The sequence below is a fragment of the Saccostrea echinata genome, unplaced genomic scaffold (assembly GCF_033153115.1).
Source record: "Saccostrea echinata isolate AGI-Se365-2 ecotype Australia unplaced genomic scaffold, CSIRO_AGI_Sech_v1 ptg000038l, whole genome shotgun sequence".
NCBI classification, from domain to species: Eukaryota; Metazoa; Mollusca; class Bivalvia; order Ostreida; family Ostreidae; genus Saccostrea; species Saccostrea echinata.
This window is the reverse complement of record NW_026889787.1, coordinates 360,361-379,446: the sequence shown is the minus strand read 5'-3', so window position 1 is coordinate 379,446 and position 19,086 is coordinate 360,361. Positions and strand designations below refer to the sequence as shown.

The following is a 19,086-nucleotide window of genomic DNA, read 5'->3' as shown; positions in this document are numbered from 1 at the left end:
TCATAATGACGATTAAATAGATTAGAAATGTAGGTCACACGTACTTTATCACCAATCTTGAATTTATAAGGTTGTTTACTAACAGAGAGTGGTTTTCCGGTTCTTTTTTCTCGTGACAAAAATGTTGACACTCGAATTTCCTCTTCATTTCTTGGAGTAACACTTATAGGTTCAATATCGATAGTACTGTGTAAAGTTTTATTGTAACTGTCAGCAAATCCTTGAAGCTTGTCTATATATCTGTAATTGTTTTTGTAAGTTAAGTATCGGTAAATTTTGGTTTTGATCGTTTTTATGACCCTTTCAGCATAATTTGCTTTGATTTCCGTATTTTGAGCAAAAAGATGTTTGATGTTGTACTTTGTCAGAAGGGACTCCACACGCTTTGAACGAAATTCCTGGCCTTTGTCCGTTCGAATTTTGTTTGGAATACGATCACCACGCAGAATATCACCCAGTGCCATTTCAACTGACGATCCCTGTTTATTTTCCATGGGTCTAAGCCATACATATTTTGAAAATATGTCAATAACCACTAATACGAATTTTATTCCATCGTTGTATTTAGAAAATTTTGTCATATCCATCTAGTCAGCATCCCATTGATCATCAATTCCTTGTACTATTACGGGTCTTCTTGTAAACTTCCTTCTGACTTGTCTTTGTAAACTGAAGGCGTCTTGACGTTGAAGCCATTTTTGTATCTTGTAGATCGAAACATCTGTTCCATTTCTTTGTAAAAAGAACTTCAATTTTTTGGCTCCACTGAAACTTGCAGGGTGTGATGGATTATAGTAAATATTTTCTAACTGTTGCTCCCAATTCATGATATTGTCCCTTCAAGTAATGTGAACCGACTGTCTCCGTTCAAGGAAACTTGTATAATTTATAGGTTAGTCTTCAGGCTCTGAGTCGTCCGTGTCATCACCATCAGAATCATTTTCTTGGTCAAACAATATATCAACGTCGTCCTTATATGATTTGATTATTTTCCGAATGGCTTTTGTAATGCTAAAGTTTTGATCGATCAGGTCTTTAGTTTTAGATAATATTTCTCTATGGACCAAAGTGCTGTTCAGTGAAAGTTCTTGTTCCAACGCTCTAGTATATATTTTGAAGAAATCCCGTCTGACAAATTCACGAATATCTTCATCAGCCTGCAATCTTGCTTCTTTTTCAGGCAGTCCATCTTCAACATATTTGTTAGTTTTTTTCTCCCACATATTTTCATTCTGGTTTTGAGCGTTGGTATACATGTCCCGGAAAGCTGTATTATCCTCGATTTCAACGTCATCGTCTTCTGGATCAGATGTGGGGTCAGAATCGTAAACTTCTGACATTGTTAACCATTTGGTTTTCTTTGGGGAAATAGGCTCATCGTCTTGTTCCTCTGATTCCCTCTGTCGTTTCTGTCGAGCAGGACACCAGTTCTCTTTGATGTGTCTCTGTACATCATGTATGTTGTCAAAAACTAATCCACAATCATCACAAGAAGGCATGTCATCAAAATATAGGCGTTCTGATGTGTTAACAGGCGAACTTTCGGATAGAAACTGACTGTTTTCTATCCCTGTCATTTCTTTTATATACTTGGTGGTGACAGGAGTGACGTCATCATTATTAGAATTCATTGAGTCACGTGACAAAGTGAATACATTTTCTCTCAATCGTAGAACTTCTTTTGTAGTTGGTTTAAGATCCACGAACATGTAACCATAAGGTTCATTTGTAGCTCTCTGAAATAGGTCCATAAAATAACTGGCTTTTCCGGGATACATTTGTCGAGCAAGCGTTGAAATAGGTTGTTTATCAACAGGATTATTAAACAGCACCAAATACTGACAGTTTCGTCTCTGGATCGGATCTTTTCCAAAATACAAATTTTGGTTCAAAACAATTACAGACAGGTTTCTATGATGGCTTCCTTCTGTAAATAAGTCATTGATTCTTGGGTCCTTTGAAGAAAGTGACATAAGGTCGTCTATGATAATCATGTTGTTTACATTAGTGTCAAAGAAATTATCCTGATCGAGATCAATGGGTATTCCTTGGATAAACTCGACCTTTGGCAAAACAACACTGAGTATCAAATCATACAGAGGTTGCCATTGTTTGTACAACCAAACAATTCGTTGAGGAGAAGGTTTGCAAAAATCCTGGACTCTACTTAAAAACTGTTTCAGAGGAAAAGTTTTTCCGCAACCTGTAGGACCTGAAACCATCATAGTAAAAGGGTGAATTAAAGTAACAATTTGTTCATTTTTTGGCTTGTTTGAAATTACATCCATTTTGTCATCTTCCGGTAAAATCACAAATAGCTTTAGTTTTAAATATTGTGATCTAGATAGCGGCGGTGTTATTTCATTCTGTTGTTGCTGCCGTTTCTGCTGCTGCTGCGGCGGCGGTGGTGGCGGCGGCAGCGGCGGCGGCTGTGATAAACTTTCATACGCCGCCGACGGCGGCGGCGGGGGCGGCGGCGGCAACCCAACGGATGTCCCAGTAAAATCCATGTGTAAATGCTTATTTCTATAGTGTCTCAACATGACATCTCGTCTGCTAAATTTCTTGGAACAATCGGGACACTCAGTTTTTAACATGTTGTCAAGTAACTGGTTTTGTGGAAAATGAATTTGAATGCAATATTTTGTTTCTTATATACACTCATTTCATGTATCTCCAAAATATTAACCAATCATGTCAAAGTACGTATTATAAATGGAGTGTTTCAGACCATAGGTATTCTTTTTACAGTTAGAGTTAGAGTAAACATGGACAGACGATATCGATGCAGCCAATGTAATGCATCATTTTCAAAACCAAGCAAACTGCAGAGTCACAAAGGAATATGGGGTCATCAAGATGTACACGAATGCGATATATGCCACAAAAAATTTGCACGAGAAGATAACCTTAAAACTCACAGAGAGAAGCACGGAAACAACATATACTATGAGTGTGATGTTTGCAACAAAGTGTTTGGGAGAAAAGACAATTTAGACCTACATCAACAAAACCAGCATTTGCAACAGGGAAGAGGATCCAAAAGGAAATTAGACCAAATTCCTTCAACAAGAGTCAAACGACGAATTACTAAATATGATAGTCCTGAAGATAGTTACACCATCAGAGCAGTGGATGAACAAAACATGCCAAAGTTCAATACCCGTTCCATGAGATACAAGGTCACATTTCATGGGTTGGAAATTCGAAGTCTACCAAACATTCTAAGGAGTTTGAAAATTCTGTTCACGTCAATATTAAAAGATATAACTGAATACATGGATAAAGACGATCTCGTGCGTTTATCAGTACAGTCCCCGGAATTGGATTTCCCCATCACTATACCATTCAGGCGTTTATCTCAGTTGACATCGGAGATTTTCTTGTCGGAAGTAGAACGTGTTCTACAATCTTATGAAGAGTTTGTTCTAGACGAGTCCCTTGATTTCGATATTATCCACGTTCGAATTCCATCTGGTGGAGTTGGAAAAAGATGCAAGTATATAGATCTGGCTAAAATGTTGAAGGAAAAACGAGGAATTATCCGCATTAACAATTCAGATGATCTCTGTTGTGCCCGAGCGATAGTCACTGCAATGGCTTGCATTGATAAACACGCACAATGGGAAAGCATTCGACATGGATGTAAAATTCAAACAGACCTGGCAATTAAACTTCATAGAAAAGCTGATGTACCATTGCGAAGATGTACCGTTAAAGATTTACATCTGTTTCAGAAAGTTCTTCCAGATTTTCAAATAAACGTACTTTCAAAAGACAGTTTCAATTCCTTGGTTTACCAAGGACACGATGCGGAAAAGAAAATATATCTTTACCATCATGACGACCATTTTGATGTTGTTACAAAAGTGGCAGGGTTTTTAAGCCGCAGTTATTTTTGCACCAAATGCAACAAAGGATATGACCATAAAGAGAGGCATTTTTGCAACAACGTATGCAGGTGCTGTCATAAACTGCATTCAGATATGTCAGAAAATTGGAAGTATTGTCCTGATTGCAACAGATCTTTCAAAAATCAAATGTGTTTTGAATTGCACAAATTCAAACCTGTAAAAGGTCGCAGTACATGTGAAACTTACTTCAAGTGTCAACATTGCACGAGAACAATCAACAAGAATCTTCACAAAAGCGATCATATTTGCGGCGAGAAATATTGCAACACATGTAAGGACTATGTTGACGAAAGTCATCAATGTTTTATGAGACCAGATGTAACTGAATTTCCTAGCGAGGAAGAAGACCAATACACTACAGAGTTTAAAAGTACAAAGAAATACAACCAAAACGACTCTGATGAAGACGATACAAGTGTGTACATATTTTTTGATTTTGAGTGCACACAGGATCAAATTTTAGAGTGTAGCAAAGGACACCTTAAGTCGCCCAGGGATAAACATTGTGTTAACTGTAAACAAACCTGGTGTGGAACGAAAAAACACACACCAAATCTTTGTGTTGTGCAAAGGATTTGTAACGATTGCAAAACGAAAAACGTAGATGCTGACAGCATTTGCCAAAGTTGTGGCAAAATGAACATATTTTTCATGGTCTAGATACACGAAATAATTTCTGTAAATGGTTATTTTCAGAGGAAAACAGATGCAAAAGTCATTTGCCACAATTTTAAGGGATACGACAGTTATCCGATCATGAACTATTTGTATGAAAACGGGATTCTTCCCGAGGTCATAATGAATGGTTCAAAGTTTATGTGCCTTGATGTACCGAAGTGTAACATCAGATTTATTGACTCGATCAATTTTATTCCCATGGCATTGGATAAAATGCCTAAAACATTTGGATTCACAGAAATGGCGAAGGGATACTTTCCACATTTATTCAATATTACAGAAAACCAGACTGTCGTTTTGGAACACTTACCTGACGTACAATATTTTCATCCTGATGGAATGAAACCTGACAAAAGAAAAAGTTTTTTGAAATGATACGAGGAACACAAAAACGACAAATTTAATTTCCAAAAGGAACTGTTGAAGTACTGCAGGTCGGATGTTGATATACTTCGAAAATGTTGCTTAAAATTTAAAGAACTCTTCGAAGAAATGACAGCAGTTGATGGCAAGGAAGGAATTGACCCTTTTCAGTGTTGCATTACAATTGCATCGGCATGTCAATTAGTCTTTCGAAGACATTTTCTTGAGGAAAATTGTATAGGAATCATTCCACCTCATGGATATAAACCTGAATCCAAACACTCTATAAAAGCATTGCAGTGGATAAAATACATGTCAGATAAACTTGGTGTAAAAATCCAACATGCCCGAAATGGAGGAGAAAAGGTCATAGGACCTTATAAAGTTGATGGTTATTACGAAAAGGATGGGGAAAGAGTTGTTTTGGAATTTCATGGGGATTTTTGGCACGGAAACCCAGAATGTTATTCAGCAGACACATATAATCCTGTGCGTGGTGTCACAATGGGTGAACTCTACCAAGAGACTATGGATAAACAACAATATTTGCAAAACCATGGATACACGTACATCTGTGAATGGGGAAAAAAATTTTAATTTAAAAGTTACCACGGATACAGAATTGAAGAAAATGATAACCGATCTAAACTTGCAGCCCCCACTTGTACCTCGGGATGCTTTCTTTGGTGGAAGAACAGAGGCCTTTCAGTTGTTTGCGGAGGCAGATGAAAGTACAACTATTAAGTACTACAGTACCGACCAGACACAACCTAACAGAAAGCGAACCCAGAGCGCACCCCGGGTTCGGTGCCTGGGTTCGCTTGGGGTTCGCTTGGGGTTCGCTATAGCGGACCCCGAGCGAACCCAGAGCGCACCCCGAGCGAACCCGCAGCGGACCCAGAGCGAACGCCGAAAGCGAACCCCAAATTCAGTAGCGAACCCAGCAAGCGAACGCGCGTTCGGTATTGCGTAACTGAGCTGTCAATCAGGGTTAGCGATAAGACGTGTTAACCATTCAGTGCGTCGACCGATCAGCATGCCAGTTTGTCATTCGATGTAAATAAAACATTCTACAAGCAAAGCGTGTTTATGTACAGTGTGAAATTATCATTAACACGATTAACAAAATATTTATATTTTAATTATCCAGGTAGCATGTTATATTTACACATTTATTTTCTTTATTTTTTATTTTTAAAATCCATTTATTTATATTGCGTAAATTTATCAGACAAAAAGTTCTTTAATGTATAAAAGAAAATAATGGTCATCACAATTGTTGCTTAAAAAAAAGAAAAAAAAGTATTTTGACAAATTATAGCATTTTCATTATCTCAAGATACTGTAGTAGAGTATGTATATGTACGTACTTTCAATCAATTATTTTATCTTTATAATTCTAATTTACATTTTTTTAAAATCCAGATCAACATCAAAATTATTAATCTTCTCAATTGAAAAAAAAGTAAAAATAAATAAATAAATAAATAAAAATAAAAATAAATAAATAAATAAAGAACAGCATAAATGTACATGTACAGTATGTCCAATCGTAAACTACTATGGTATTATTTTGATTTAATATCTTTTACAAAAAAATAATGTAAAGCTTGATTTACCTTGTTGTTTTGTTTGTTTGTTTGTTTGTTTTTTTTATTAACTGAAATAAAAAGAAAAAAAAACAACGCGCGATTTACATGTACATTATTGAACGAACTAATTATCGGTAGTAAATAAGCAACATAATAAGTCGTACAGTATTGTATTCTTTTAAAATAGCGTAATTTTAAATGATAAAGCATATTTAAGATGTTTAACGATTTTTTTTTCTCTGATGATGGGCCCCGTTAACTGCTTATTGTGGCCATGATATTTTTATATCAATACATCAGAAATGTACATTTTTACAAAAAAATTAATAATTCCCAATACTTACATAAATAATTAATCGACAAATGTACACGACATGATTGTCGGGGTTACTTTTTATCCCTGATACTTATTATTATTTTAATTTCTGCAGATGAATAAATTTAAAAAAAATGTTGATTTTTGAAATTCATTAATGGAAAGATGGATATAAGTATTCATTCATTATTTAGGCCACTTTTAAAATTTTTTACCCCCATACTGCATATTATAAAATCTATTTGAATCAAAACTCACAGTCAACCTATATCATGTGATAGAACATGGCGCATTCGATCATAAATTACATTTTTATGTATCAAAAAGATTTTTAAAAAAAAATTTAAGTCGGAGAATTACATAAATAATTATTTGTAATCTAAAATACCTATTAAATCTTATTTACATGTAGTTTCAAAATTATTTTTTTCTATAAGTTTTTTTTCAGTTTTCTAAAGTCGATTAATTGCAGCAGTAAATATTTTTTTTTTTAAATCCACTCCTAAATATTTTTAACTATTTTGTGTAAAACGTGATCGTTCGTGTATGTTGTCAACAATAACATTGCAGCCACTGTACATGCACATGTATCGATAGCCACAAAAACAACAATGATCGATTTCACTGCTGTATTTGAAATAAACAAGGGGCGGAGCTTACTGGCGGCAAGATTAAAGCGGGGTCCGCTTCGCGCATGAGTGCGTAAAGCGAACCCAGAAAGCGAACGCCGGGTTCGCTCTAGCGGACCCAGAGCTGACCCCGAGCGAACGCAGAGCGAACCCGAAGCGAACCCAGAGCGCACCCAAAATTTCTGAAAGCGGACCCGTAGCTGACCCCGAGCGAACCCAGATAGCGAACCCGGGGTGCGCTTTGGGTTCGCTCTGGTGTTAGGTTGTGTCTGGTGGGTACTGTATGACGTCACGTCCCTTTATCCTTTCATAAACAAGACTGGGAAAATCCCTATTGGACACCCGCACATTATTACCGAAAATTTTAAGGACATTTCTTTTTATGAAGGGCTTATAAAATGTAGAGTGTTGCCTCCAAAGGGACTCTTCATTCCTGTTTTACCAACAAGAGTAAACGGCAAACTCCTATTTGGACTTTGCAAGACGTGCATGGAAACAAAACATATGTCAAAATGTACACATTCGGAGGAAGATCGATCCTTCATTGGCACGTGGGTCTCAGATGAATTAAAAAAGGCGCTTGAAAAGGGGTACAAGATAACTGAAATATACGAGGTCTGGCATTTTGAAAATATTTCTCAGTACGATCCAGAGACGAAAACTGGGGGTATTTTTACAGATTATGTAAACACTTTCCTCAAGGTGAAACAAGAAGCCAGTGGTTGGCCTGATTGGTGCAAGACAAAGGAAGACAAAATGAAATATATCCATGATTATTGCTGCAAAGAAGGCATTCTACTGGAATACGACAAAATCATATTTAATCCAGGGTTACGAGCACTTGCAAAATTAATGTTGAACAGTTTTTGGGGAAAATTTGGACAAAGATTAAATTTACCAAAAACGCAGTATCTCACCGAACCTGTGAAATATTTTGACTTACTTATGAGTGATGAGCAAAACGTTCTGGATGTCAGTTTTGTTAATGATGAAATGGTGCGAATCCAGTGGGTTAACAACGATGACTTTATGGAAAACACTGGAAGAACGAATGTTATCATCGCAGCTTACACAACAGCACAAGCTCGACTCAAACTTTATTCTTACTTGGAAAAACTTGATAGACGTGTACTTTATGCCGACACTGACTCAATAGTATTCACCACCAAACTCGGAGAATGGGAACCAGAACTGGGTGATTACCTTGGGGACTTAACAAATGAAGTTCCTGACAATGAAATCGAGGTGTTTGTGACCGGTGGTCCTAAAAATTATGCATACACTTTGAAAAATTCCGAATCTGATGGGAAGCTTACTCAATGTAAAGTACGAGGAATCACCTTGAGTTACGCCAATCTTCAGAAAATTAATTTTGAAACTATCCAACAAATGGTTCGGAATATTGACGACCAAAATGACACTAAAATAACAGTTACTGATCGGAACAAAATTGCAAGAAATACTAAAACAATGAACATCATCACCAAGGTCGAGGAAAAAGACTATAAAATTGTTTTTGATAAACGTGTGTTACAAGGACAAGTTTCTGTGCCATATGGGATGTAGTTACGCGTTAGTAGTGCCCCTTGTAAGAATTGTTGCTGTAATTAGAGTCATACGCAATTAAATTATTTTGATACAAATTATGCCTCTTATGAATACTTACCTGAAATACTTAAACAATCATCACACAGATTATTGATTTTTTTCTTTATTTAGTATTAAGCATAACTTATCGACTTATCTACCCATTTCAAAGCATATGTATAATCTGCTAATTATGAGATATACTGATCTATTTCAATTTACTACGTCTTCGTACTAATGAACTATCTACCATAGCTTACATTTAATGAATTCCCCCATGGGTTTTCCAAGAGAATCTTGTTTATTTCCCAGACTTTTCCCCTAATTATGCGTGTCAGTGACAAATTTCTAAAGGCTTGAATCTTATGTAACCGCCAATCCTCAAAAACTATCCGAAATAATTCTGTATGAATAAATGGCGGGAACTGAATGCATCCCCTAAAATTAACTCCTCCTTAGATGATGGTACCCAAGTATCTCCAGAGAATACCTATTTACGTAGTTCCCATTAGGTCTATGTGATACCAGTAACCTTCTATCCCCACAAAATCTGTTTGTATAAAATGGCGGGTATTGACTGTACCCCCAGAATTCCCCGGGGGTTAACAAATTAATTCAAGGAACCCCTCATTAATAGTTACCCATATATCCTCAGGGGGGACCTGACTTGCCCGACCCCTCTTCCAACCTATGTTATACCAAATTTGGCGGGAAAATTTTACCTATACGTACGGCCTTGACTACTTAAATATTCGATAATTTACCTGAAATACTAACTCTAATTTCCTATTATATGTGGGGTAGGGTTGGGTTGGAAATGGGAGTAAGGTGTTTCTAGGTTCAAACTTTTTTCACAGCCTAATCCAACCAGCCTTTCCTGAACAATTTTAATAGTAAAAGATTAATTGGGGGAGGGGAGGAGCCCCCCCCCCCCCCCTCCAACCACGATACCACATCTCTGATGTCTATGGCAGCGGATACATACATGCATATATGTACATACAAATTTATGTATCTGACAGCATCCCCCTTAGATTTCTTGTACATAAAACATAAAGTTGATTTGGACAAGCCCAATATAGCAACAATTTTGAAATATCTTCAAAAATAAAGAGGAATTAAGGGCTACAAACTGCTAAAAAATTCAAAGGGACCAGATTAATATTTTTGATCGGGTTAGAAGTGGGGTTTGGGTGCAGGATGTGTGGAAATATTTTGTGTATATTCCATATAGGCAAAAAGGCTGTAGGCTACACATCATTTTTTTTTAAGGATAGAAATTTGGTTGAAAAGGGGGGAGAAAAGTTGATGATAAATGTTATCTATTAATTTCATTTTGTTGCAAATGCCAAAAAAAGAAGCATTTTTGACAATGCGCACTTTTGTACCCATACTTACAGTCTAACTTTCTGTTTAATGACAAAAATATTCCTATGACTGGAAATAAAAATTAAGCCAAAATTCAAGTGTTATATTAGGTCTGCATCAGCCTCCTTGCTTACCCATTATTTGCGCCTCAAGTTAAATCTGTGACATCACACTAGCCGACACATTACATGTAGTAGAAAGTAATAATATTATTATACGCCAATGGTATTCTAAACAATCTATTACACTGTACCTTTTGGCATGAATGGAGAATTAATTAACAGGTTATATCAGAGATGAGCATATCAGTTAATAGTTATATGTATTACACTTTCCATGATTGAGTAACAAAAGATATACTGTATAATTCTTGCAATATTTTTTCTATAATAGTAGACTCAGTTAACATCACCACCGTTAAAGAGTTTCGATCTACAGCACTGCTGATTTAATTTCTCAGATTTTATTAGAGATCTACAAGTACCTTTACAGGTCACTTAATTAGTACATGTATCTCAAATTTAATTGGGCAAATGAGAATTTTGTCTTTAACAACTTAAATGACTCAAAAATGTATTGCATGTTCAACATGTTCAGGGTAAATTATTTCCTTTATCATGAATTTATTCTAATTTTATGGGAGAATATATTTATAATTATGAAAGTACTAGTAAATCAGTCTACACATAAGTAAAAATTACCTCAACTATTTGAATTACTTTGCAGAATTTATTGCATTGTCTTTATTACTTAACAATCATGTAAAACTTTATTTCATGGCCGTAGGAACGGGGGAGGGGCAATAATTTTGCCGAAATATAGAATACTAAAGAAAACATAGCTACTATATGCTTGTGCCCCCTCAATAAAAACGCCTGATGACCTTTCTTTTTTTTAAGCTTGTCAAGGAATTTTTGGTTGTTAGTGCCCCCCAAAGAAAATGCATGGCTGTCCCCCCTCCACCAAACTGAAATTGCTTCTTACGGGCCTGTATTTATTGATTTTTTTTAAATGTTTCATTTATTTATAAACCTATTAAGTGTTTCATTTTGAAAAGAAATATTAGAAGATAATCATAGTTTCAGAAAGAAGTTGAAATTAAATAATAAAAGAGACCCTAAGAAAAATTGCTTGTTGTCATTGTCAAGCTTGAACAAGTCCTGATTCATATGAAACAGATCCTGATCAATTTAAGCATTTTTTTTTAACATATAATGAAAAAAAAAAAATACTGTTTATCTTATGCAGTTGCCATGGAGAAATTAACTTGCTTATACTCTCAATTTAGTTATAAAACCATATAACAAGCAATATTTTTTTTATTTTTATAAAATTGTTATGCAGAGTCTACATATATTACTTGTATATCTACATATGTAGATTAGAAACTTTCGGTCGGGTTCAGTTTAATTTTGATCGGGTTAGTTAATACATTGTTGAGTCTTTTGATCAGCATGGACATGCATGGTTTGATGATATGATAATATTTTTACAGTTTCAATTTCCAAACTTTCCAGGAAAGTTTAATTCCTGCATTTTGTACAATGGCTATATATATGCCGTATATTTTCCCATGAATTTTTTTTTGAAATTATATTTTTAAAATTCTGACAAGATTTCTAAGGAAATTTTTAACTGCCTTAAAGGTCATAGGAGACGATACCTGGAATAAATTTTGCTATGTCTAGAAATTAGTTTCTTTTTTATTACTGATGCTATGTGAATAAGTCATTCAAACGAATTGGCAAGAGAACTGACACTACAGCACGTCAAAATCTGCCATCGCAAAAAACTATGTACAGGTATGATGACTTATTTCCCTTTGTTGATGACGTCAGAAAAGCCCACTTGACGCAATGGTGGATTGTTTATCATAACAACAGTACTAGGCCTAGTATAAATATATAGTATAAATATATAATGGTCCAGAGCGTGGCGTATAACTGTAATATAAGAAGTCAAAAGGGTGTGAATGTTTTTATTCCCAAAGGATCCTAAGTTTAGAAAGATTTGGATACGAAATCTTCGCAGAGATCGTTTTACGGTCACAGATTTTTCTAAGCTGTGCTCCAAGCATTTTACGGCGGACCAATTCAAAATACATCCCGCTTTAGCGAAAAAGTGTGGTTATAAGAAGCTGGATCTTCGAGCAGATGCAGTTCCAACCCTGTTTGACATTCCGACGACGAAGACAGAGAAAAAACTGAGAAAATCGACTGCTTACTTTAAGCGAAGGACGATAGAAGTACGTTTTGTTGCCTACATTTAAAAAATTGTTAAAACAGTATGTCCCCAATTAAATTCTTTGACAAAAATGTTTAATACATTAAAATGAAAATAAAAGAATATTCCAGAGAATTCTGCATCCATCAAAATAAATTTAAGACACGTCCTCCAAGAAATTTGTAGAAGCAATTTTTATAAAAACATACCCCCCTCTCCCGCTAAAAAAATAAAGTAGTGCATAGCGAGTCATCGAAGTATTGACAATGTTTTGCTACTAGGCCTATAAAAACGTAATTACATGTAATTGAATATAAAAGTATATTATTCCGTCGTAATACTGATAAATACACACACAAATACATGTATATATATATATATAGAGAGAGAGAGAGAGATGTAATGAAATTAATAGAGCTCTTGTTTACAAGATCCTGTTATACATGTCTTTAAGGCACTGGGGGAGAATGATGAAGTGAAAGATGATGCAAAAGAAGCCGATGTCAATGAGCAGTCTACATTCAGCTCTCTTACAGATATACTGACAGATACTAGAACCAGCGAGACCAGCGCGACTGCTTGCAACACTGAGCCAAACACTCAGTTTAATTTGGTAAAGCCCATATGATTGCATTTCTGTATTACTAAGTAATAATATTCTATGTCTGTATTTAAAAAAAAAAGTTTAAAACTCAAGTTCAATAATTATTAAGGGAAATGATAGCTTGGTAAACTCACTTTTTCATAAGATTGACTTTAAGTTTAAATATATAAATAACATTAAAAATGTAAATTAAATTGTATATAGAAATTAAACAGTGATTTGATGTTTTAATTTTACAGGTATCTGAAGCAACAGGGATGTCACATCAATTCAACGTGTTTACCCAGACTTCTCTAAACCAGTGTGTAAGTTATTAAAATGCAAAATATTTAACAATACTTTTTTTTTTATAATTTAATATGTATTTAAAAAGGAATATTCAAATACACGCACAGGAACGTCAAAATATCATGATACAAGCATCTCCAGAAACCAAGGAAATAGGTGTTCAGACGGACATTACCTTACCCAATTCTAATCATTTGGCAGCAGAATTTGATGATGATGATGACATGAATACAGATTCTGATCATTCTGACATTGAAGACTCAGACATTGAATGGACATTTCCGGATCAGGACAGTGACGAAGGAGATATTACACCAGAGACCAAGAACGACATGAATGGGGATACCAAGTTTATCGTGTACAAGAGCAGTCTTGAACATCTTCTACCCATGCATTGCTTGAACTGTGGCATCAATTTCCTCAAAACTGATTATACTTGGAATGTTCTAGGTACGTAACATTTATTAGGGATAAATTTATACACAGATATAAAATCTGTCTAAATCTGTACATTACATATTTTGTTTATAAAAATATTCATTGTTTACTGATTCTGAATCACAATAGTACGGTATAGTACCTGATAGGATATATTTATATTTGATATTTTGTTTCAGGCACTGTTGTCAGTGTCCATTCTACATGCAAAAAGTGCAGCATCTCCTGGGAATGGGCAAGTCAACCTTTCTCTGGTATGATGCCTTGGGGAAACCTTATTGTTGCTGCTGCTATATTATTCAGTGGATGCAGTCCTGTTAAGGCTATCAACTTCCTGAATTTCGCAGGCATCAGGTGTTTCAGTTACAGGACATATAATGCCCTACAACAGCTCTACCTTGTTCCAGCAATTGAGCAGGTATTGTATTTTTTGTATATCTTATAATTCTACCATCAAAGGTATATAAAACTGAAGATTTCACCTTCTCTAATTTGGTTGGTTAACTAATTGAGATTATTGATCAATAGGTGTGGCAGCAGAAGCAGCAAGAAATGTTTGAAGAAATAAAAAAGAAAGACCATGCTGTTAAGTTAGGTGGGGATGCCCGTTGCTGCTCTCCTGGACACACTGCAAAATTTGGCTCATACTCGGTCATGGACTTAAACACTTCAAAAGTTTTGGATATTCAACTTGTTCAGGTTTAATTTAGGAATGACTCTAATTCTTGGCCAAATTATTCGAGTATAACCTGGTTTGGGTCAGTTTACGCTTTATAATCCGCGAAGCGGATTATAAAACAGCGTAAACTGACCCAAACCAGGTTATACTCAAATAATTTGGCCAAGAATTAGAGTCATTCCTTATAATTTAATTCTAAAATCATTAAACAACTGTGGGTGTAAAATTTCGTTGCTTTTTATTAGTTCAAATTTGCCGCTCAATAATACAACCCTAGTAACGGAAGTGATGGGAAGCAAGGGGAGGTAAAAACTGATACATAGTCCTAGCAGCCATGTTTTTTGTTTACATGTGGTAAGATCCGAGTTACTGTTTGAAGCTAAAGGTACATTTATTAAATCTGGAATTTTCCATGAATCCCGAGGACTGGAAATGAGAAGATTGCATGGATACAGACGATTCAGCTGGTTGTCAGGGGGGGGGGTGTCCCCATACCAAACCAGGTTATACAGAAATAATTTGTGTTCCTTTTTGGATATTAACCAATCAGAGGCTAGAATACAAACAAAATTAAATTATTATCTATATAATTATAAAATATTTTAAAGTTCTACATCCAGAGTTTATATGTATATTGATTGTGATGAAATCAAATTTATTATTAGTTTAATTCACACTACCATCATGCTCTCAAGTACTATTTGAATTCTATTCAGAGCAATGAAGTGCAAAACTCATACCATATGGAGCTTGAAGGACTAAAAAGGTGTTTGGGAAAGCTTCACCAGGAGGAGATACAGATATCTCATCTTGTTACTGACAGACACAGTCAAGTTAAAGCCTACATGAAGCGCGACCAACCACAGATTGTTCACATGTTCGATGTTTGGCATGTTGCTAAAGGTATATACATTTTCTGTTGTATGATTAACATTAAAAGTGAAAATATTAGGGATGGGACGATATATCGATTCTGTGTGAGAACTATACCAATATCAATATGTATGTAGAAATGTTGAAATATCACAAATTTTCCTGACTATTTTTCATTGAAAACTTAATATCTCAAGTATAATATTAAAAATAAATATGCTTAATATATCAATTAAAGAATGAATTGCATAAAAATTAACACTACTTTTGTGAAATATTTTTGTTTTAAAACAGATATAAGCTTCTATGAAAAAAATATTCTTATTTTTAAGAGTTTGTTTTGCTTATTTCAATGCAAAAAGATTTTAGAACTAATTCAAAATATTGTGATACGCATCGAAACGTAGCACAAATATCGGAATATTATTGACATAGAAAAAGTCGAATCGTCCCAGGCCTAGAAAATAATGCCAAATGTAACAATAGTGACAATATCTTTTCAACTCTATAGGAGTCTACAAAAAGCTGGAAACTCTCTCAAAAAAGAAAAACTGTGAACTAGTTGGGGCATGGGCACACTCTATTAGTAATCACATTTATTGGTGTGCAGCTTCAAGTGATGGGAATGGAGAGTTGATTTTGGAGAAATGGGTTTCCATTTTAAATCATGTAACAGATGTACATGAAGGACACGGGGAACTGTATCCAAGATGCCTTCATGGACCTGTTGATGATAGACAGTGGATTAGGAGAGGTACAATGCAAGTGTGGATCTGTTCAAATGAACATACATACAATGATTGGATTTGCAACTGAACACTATTGTCATTGTAAATATGAACAGCTTAGTTACAATGAAACTATAGGCAAAAAATGTAATATACCGATGGCAAACTTGCACTCATACAATATAACAATATATAGAATGAATATAATTCACTTATGAAACCTCAAATTTTTGCACAATTCATGTCAAAACTGCACATACATATTTATTAATGCTCTTTTTTCGTTTAGGATCAAAGGCATTCCTAGAACTGGAGACGGTTGTTAGGGGACGAATGCTGTTGACGGACATAAAGCAACTATCTCATGTTGGCCAAACCTCATGCTTAGAGGCTTTCCATAAAGTAGTGTGTTCTTTTGCACCAAAAGCTGTACACTTTTTTTATATACAGATGCAGGCTCGGTAATATTCTGAGAATTATTAGAACATATTCAATATAAAATGATAAAAACGTATAAAGATATTGAGCATTGATTTTTACCTTTAAAAGCTGATAAACTTTTAGACCGCATTAAATATTTATAATATAAATTTTCTCAATAGGATATACCTAGCAGCTCTGCATTTCAATGAAAATGTAAGCAGGCCACAAAGTAGAACAAGGGAGGGAGAAAAGCAATACTCCGTCTCTTATCCAAAAGGTCGACATGGAGAGGGAGTTGCAAAGGAAGTTAAAGTTGATCAAACTTTCAGTGAGTTCAGTCCTTACAATTCATGATTGATTTTTACTAAAGCATAAATTAAATTCAGTTATAAGTTATACTGATCATGCTGATGATGTGAAGAAAATATTATCTTAAAGTTTTTGATTCAATATATATCAGTAAATATTAATTATTTTATTCCAATTTAGATTATATCTCTGATCTGATGGATGCAGTTGTTGATCTGCGCACTGTCAACGACAGCTATTCAAAAGCAAGGGATGCAATTAACTTGCCTAGGAGACTACCTGAACCACTGTCACAGAGCACGCCAAAGCCACCAAAACATGATACAATTCAGAAACATGTCACTCGTTTCAATGATAATTGATACTAAAGGTGTGTCAAAAAATTTCATTCTGAAATCTCTTCACATTATGTAATACACTCCTCACATGTTTTTCATTAATAGCTCAAAAGAAGCTAAGCTAATAACCGTACCAAAGTAATAATACAATGCAATTTTTTTTTAAATCTTTTTGCATACATATTGCACCCTGCTTGAAAACATGTACATCTAAATTGAGTGACAAAATTTTATCTTCAATACATCAATTTTTTTTTCTCCAGGGTACCGAAATCCACAATATTGCTGGCTAGGAAACTTTTTTCTTATAGCATCAACAACACATGCTGGAAGGATCCTCCTGTTGTGCCTTCCTAATCGTCTCCAAATAAACCTTGCAAAACGGCGATAGGCAAGGTGTCGATAAAGCCTAACAGTTAAAAAAAATCATTTAAAAATGATACAAAACTTATTGGCATAAAATAAAGTAATGATGTATATCCCTGAAAGTTTTCTTACATTGTTTATATTTGTCTATTGCCAATTGTGCCTGTTTCATGAACTTACTCATGAACTGGTTCATCATCGCCAATGGGTCCATTGTCCTGAATATACTCATAGTAAGACAACTTCAAGACATGATGATTCAGGCAATTAACAACAAAACTGTCATGCTCAGTGATGCACCTTAAGTTTCCTTTATGTACTTTTCTTGCAACATCAGGTATCCCAAAGCAACATTTGCACTCCCTTGCAGTTTTCATAATGACACAATTGCCACAACTACACCTGTGTGATAAAATACTAACTTTTTTTTGTCAATTAACATTTCATGTATCTAAAACAGAACGAGTATGAATGATTTGAAGTCATGGTTAGGCCAGATTTAGTGATAAATGTGGAGGTACATGTATCATGCTTGGATCTGGGACCCCCCCCCCCCGGATTTTGTAGAGTTAAAAAATACCTTTGACCTCCCATAGAAAAAAAAAATCTAGATCTGCGCATGTGTATGTCCTCCTTTCTTTTGAAAAAAAAAACTATCTATGATACATGTATGTCTCTTTTATTAAATGAAAAAAAAAACTTATATAGAAACGTAATTGTTTAATTCTGATTAAAAAAAATAGATAAACCTAATCATTTAAATTATGATCACCATCTATATTCAAAATGATTGAAATTAACATACGTTTGTTTCTTTTATTATTTAAAAAAAAAACTTACAAATATTAGATACATACATTCAGAAATTTAATTGTTTAATTCCGATTGAAAAAAGAAATAGATATATAAAACCTATTCATCTAGATTATGATCACCATTTATTTTCACAATGATTGAAATTAAATATAGCCCTAGTCTATAGACTATAGATACACCGTCTTTGTCGAGGAAATTCTGATCTGGCTGTAGAATATTCAGCTGGTATATAGATGCACTGTACTGTTTAGCATAATATATTAGATGTTGTTGTTGTTGTTTTGAAAAAAATTGCTTAAAAGGAAAATATCAAATGTATCTGTTTACCAGTCAGTATTACTCGGAACAGGTTCGGAATCTTTTTCATCTTCACTGGATTCAGACGAGGATTCTTTGATCTGGCCCGCATTCGCTTTAAAAACAGGTTCAAACTGATATCCCTGCACAACAAACTCTGGATCCTCATTTAAAAACTCCTCCAAAGGCTCCATTTCGGGAAAAACGCTGCTGTTCTTAGCCTTTGTTTTGATTCACAAAATTGAAAGTTGGCTTTT

The 19,086-nt window shown here is 34.8% G+C and overlaps 2 protein-coding genes across 2 annotated transcripts in view; one reads left to right on the top strand and one right to left on the bottom strand.

Annotated features, from left to right (window-relative positions):
• LOC133200314 (uncharacterized) overlaps positions 1–19,086 on the bottom strand; it is a 454,022-nt gene that overhangs the window by 158,593 nt on the left and 276,343 nt on the right. The gene's annotated exons all lie outside the window — the stretch shown is intronic.
• Positions 14,233–17,374, top strand: LOC133200299 (uncharacterized). Its single transcript, XM_061336122.1, has 7 exons — positions 14,233–14,418; positions 14,529–14,699; positions 15,396–15,582; positions 16,064–16,306; positions 16,570–16,741; positions 16,883–17,031; positions 17,193–17,374. Exons 1-7 carry the CDS (start codon positions 14,257–14,259, stop codon positions 17,372–17,374), a joined length of 1,266 nt encoding a protein of 421 aa, XP_061192106.1. The 5' UTR covers positions 14,233–14,256.

Coding starts and splice junctions, on each gene's coding strand:
- LOC133200299 (XM_061336122.1), top strand. CDS start 14,257: ATGATGCCTTGGGGAAACCTTATTGTTGCTGCTGCTATATTATTCAGT. Junction 14,419..14,528: donor TTGTTCCAGCAATTGAGCAG/GTATTGTATTTT, acceptor ATTGATCAATAG/GTGTGGCAGCAGAAGCAGCA. Junction 16,742..16,882: donor TATATACAGATGCAGGCTCG/GTAATATTCTGA, acceptor TTTTCTCAATAG/GATATACCTAGCAGCTCTGC.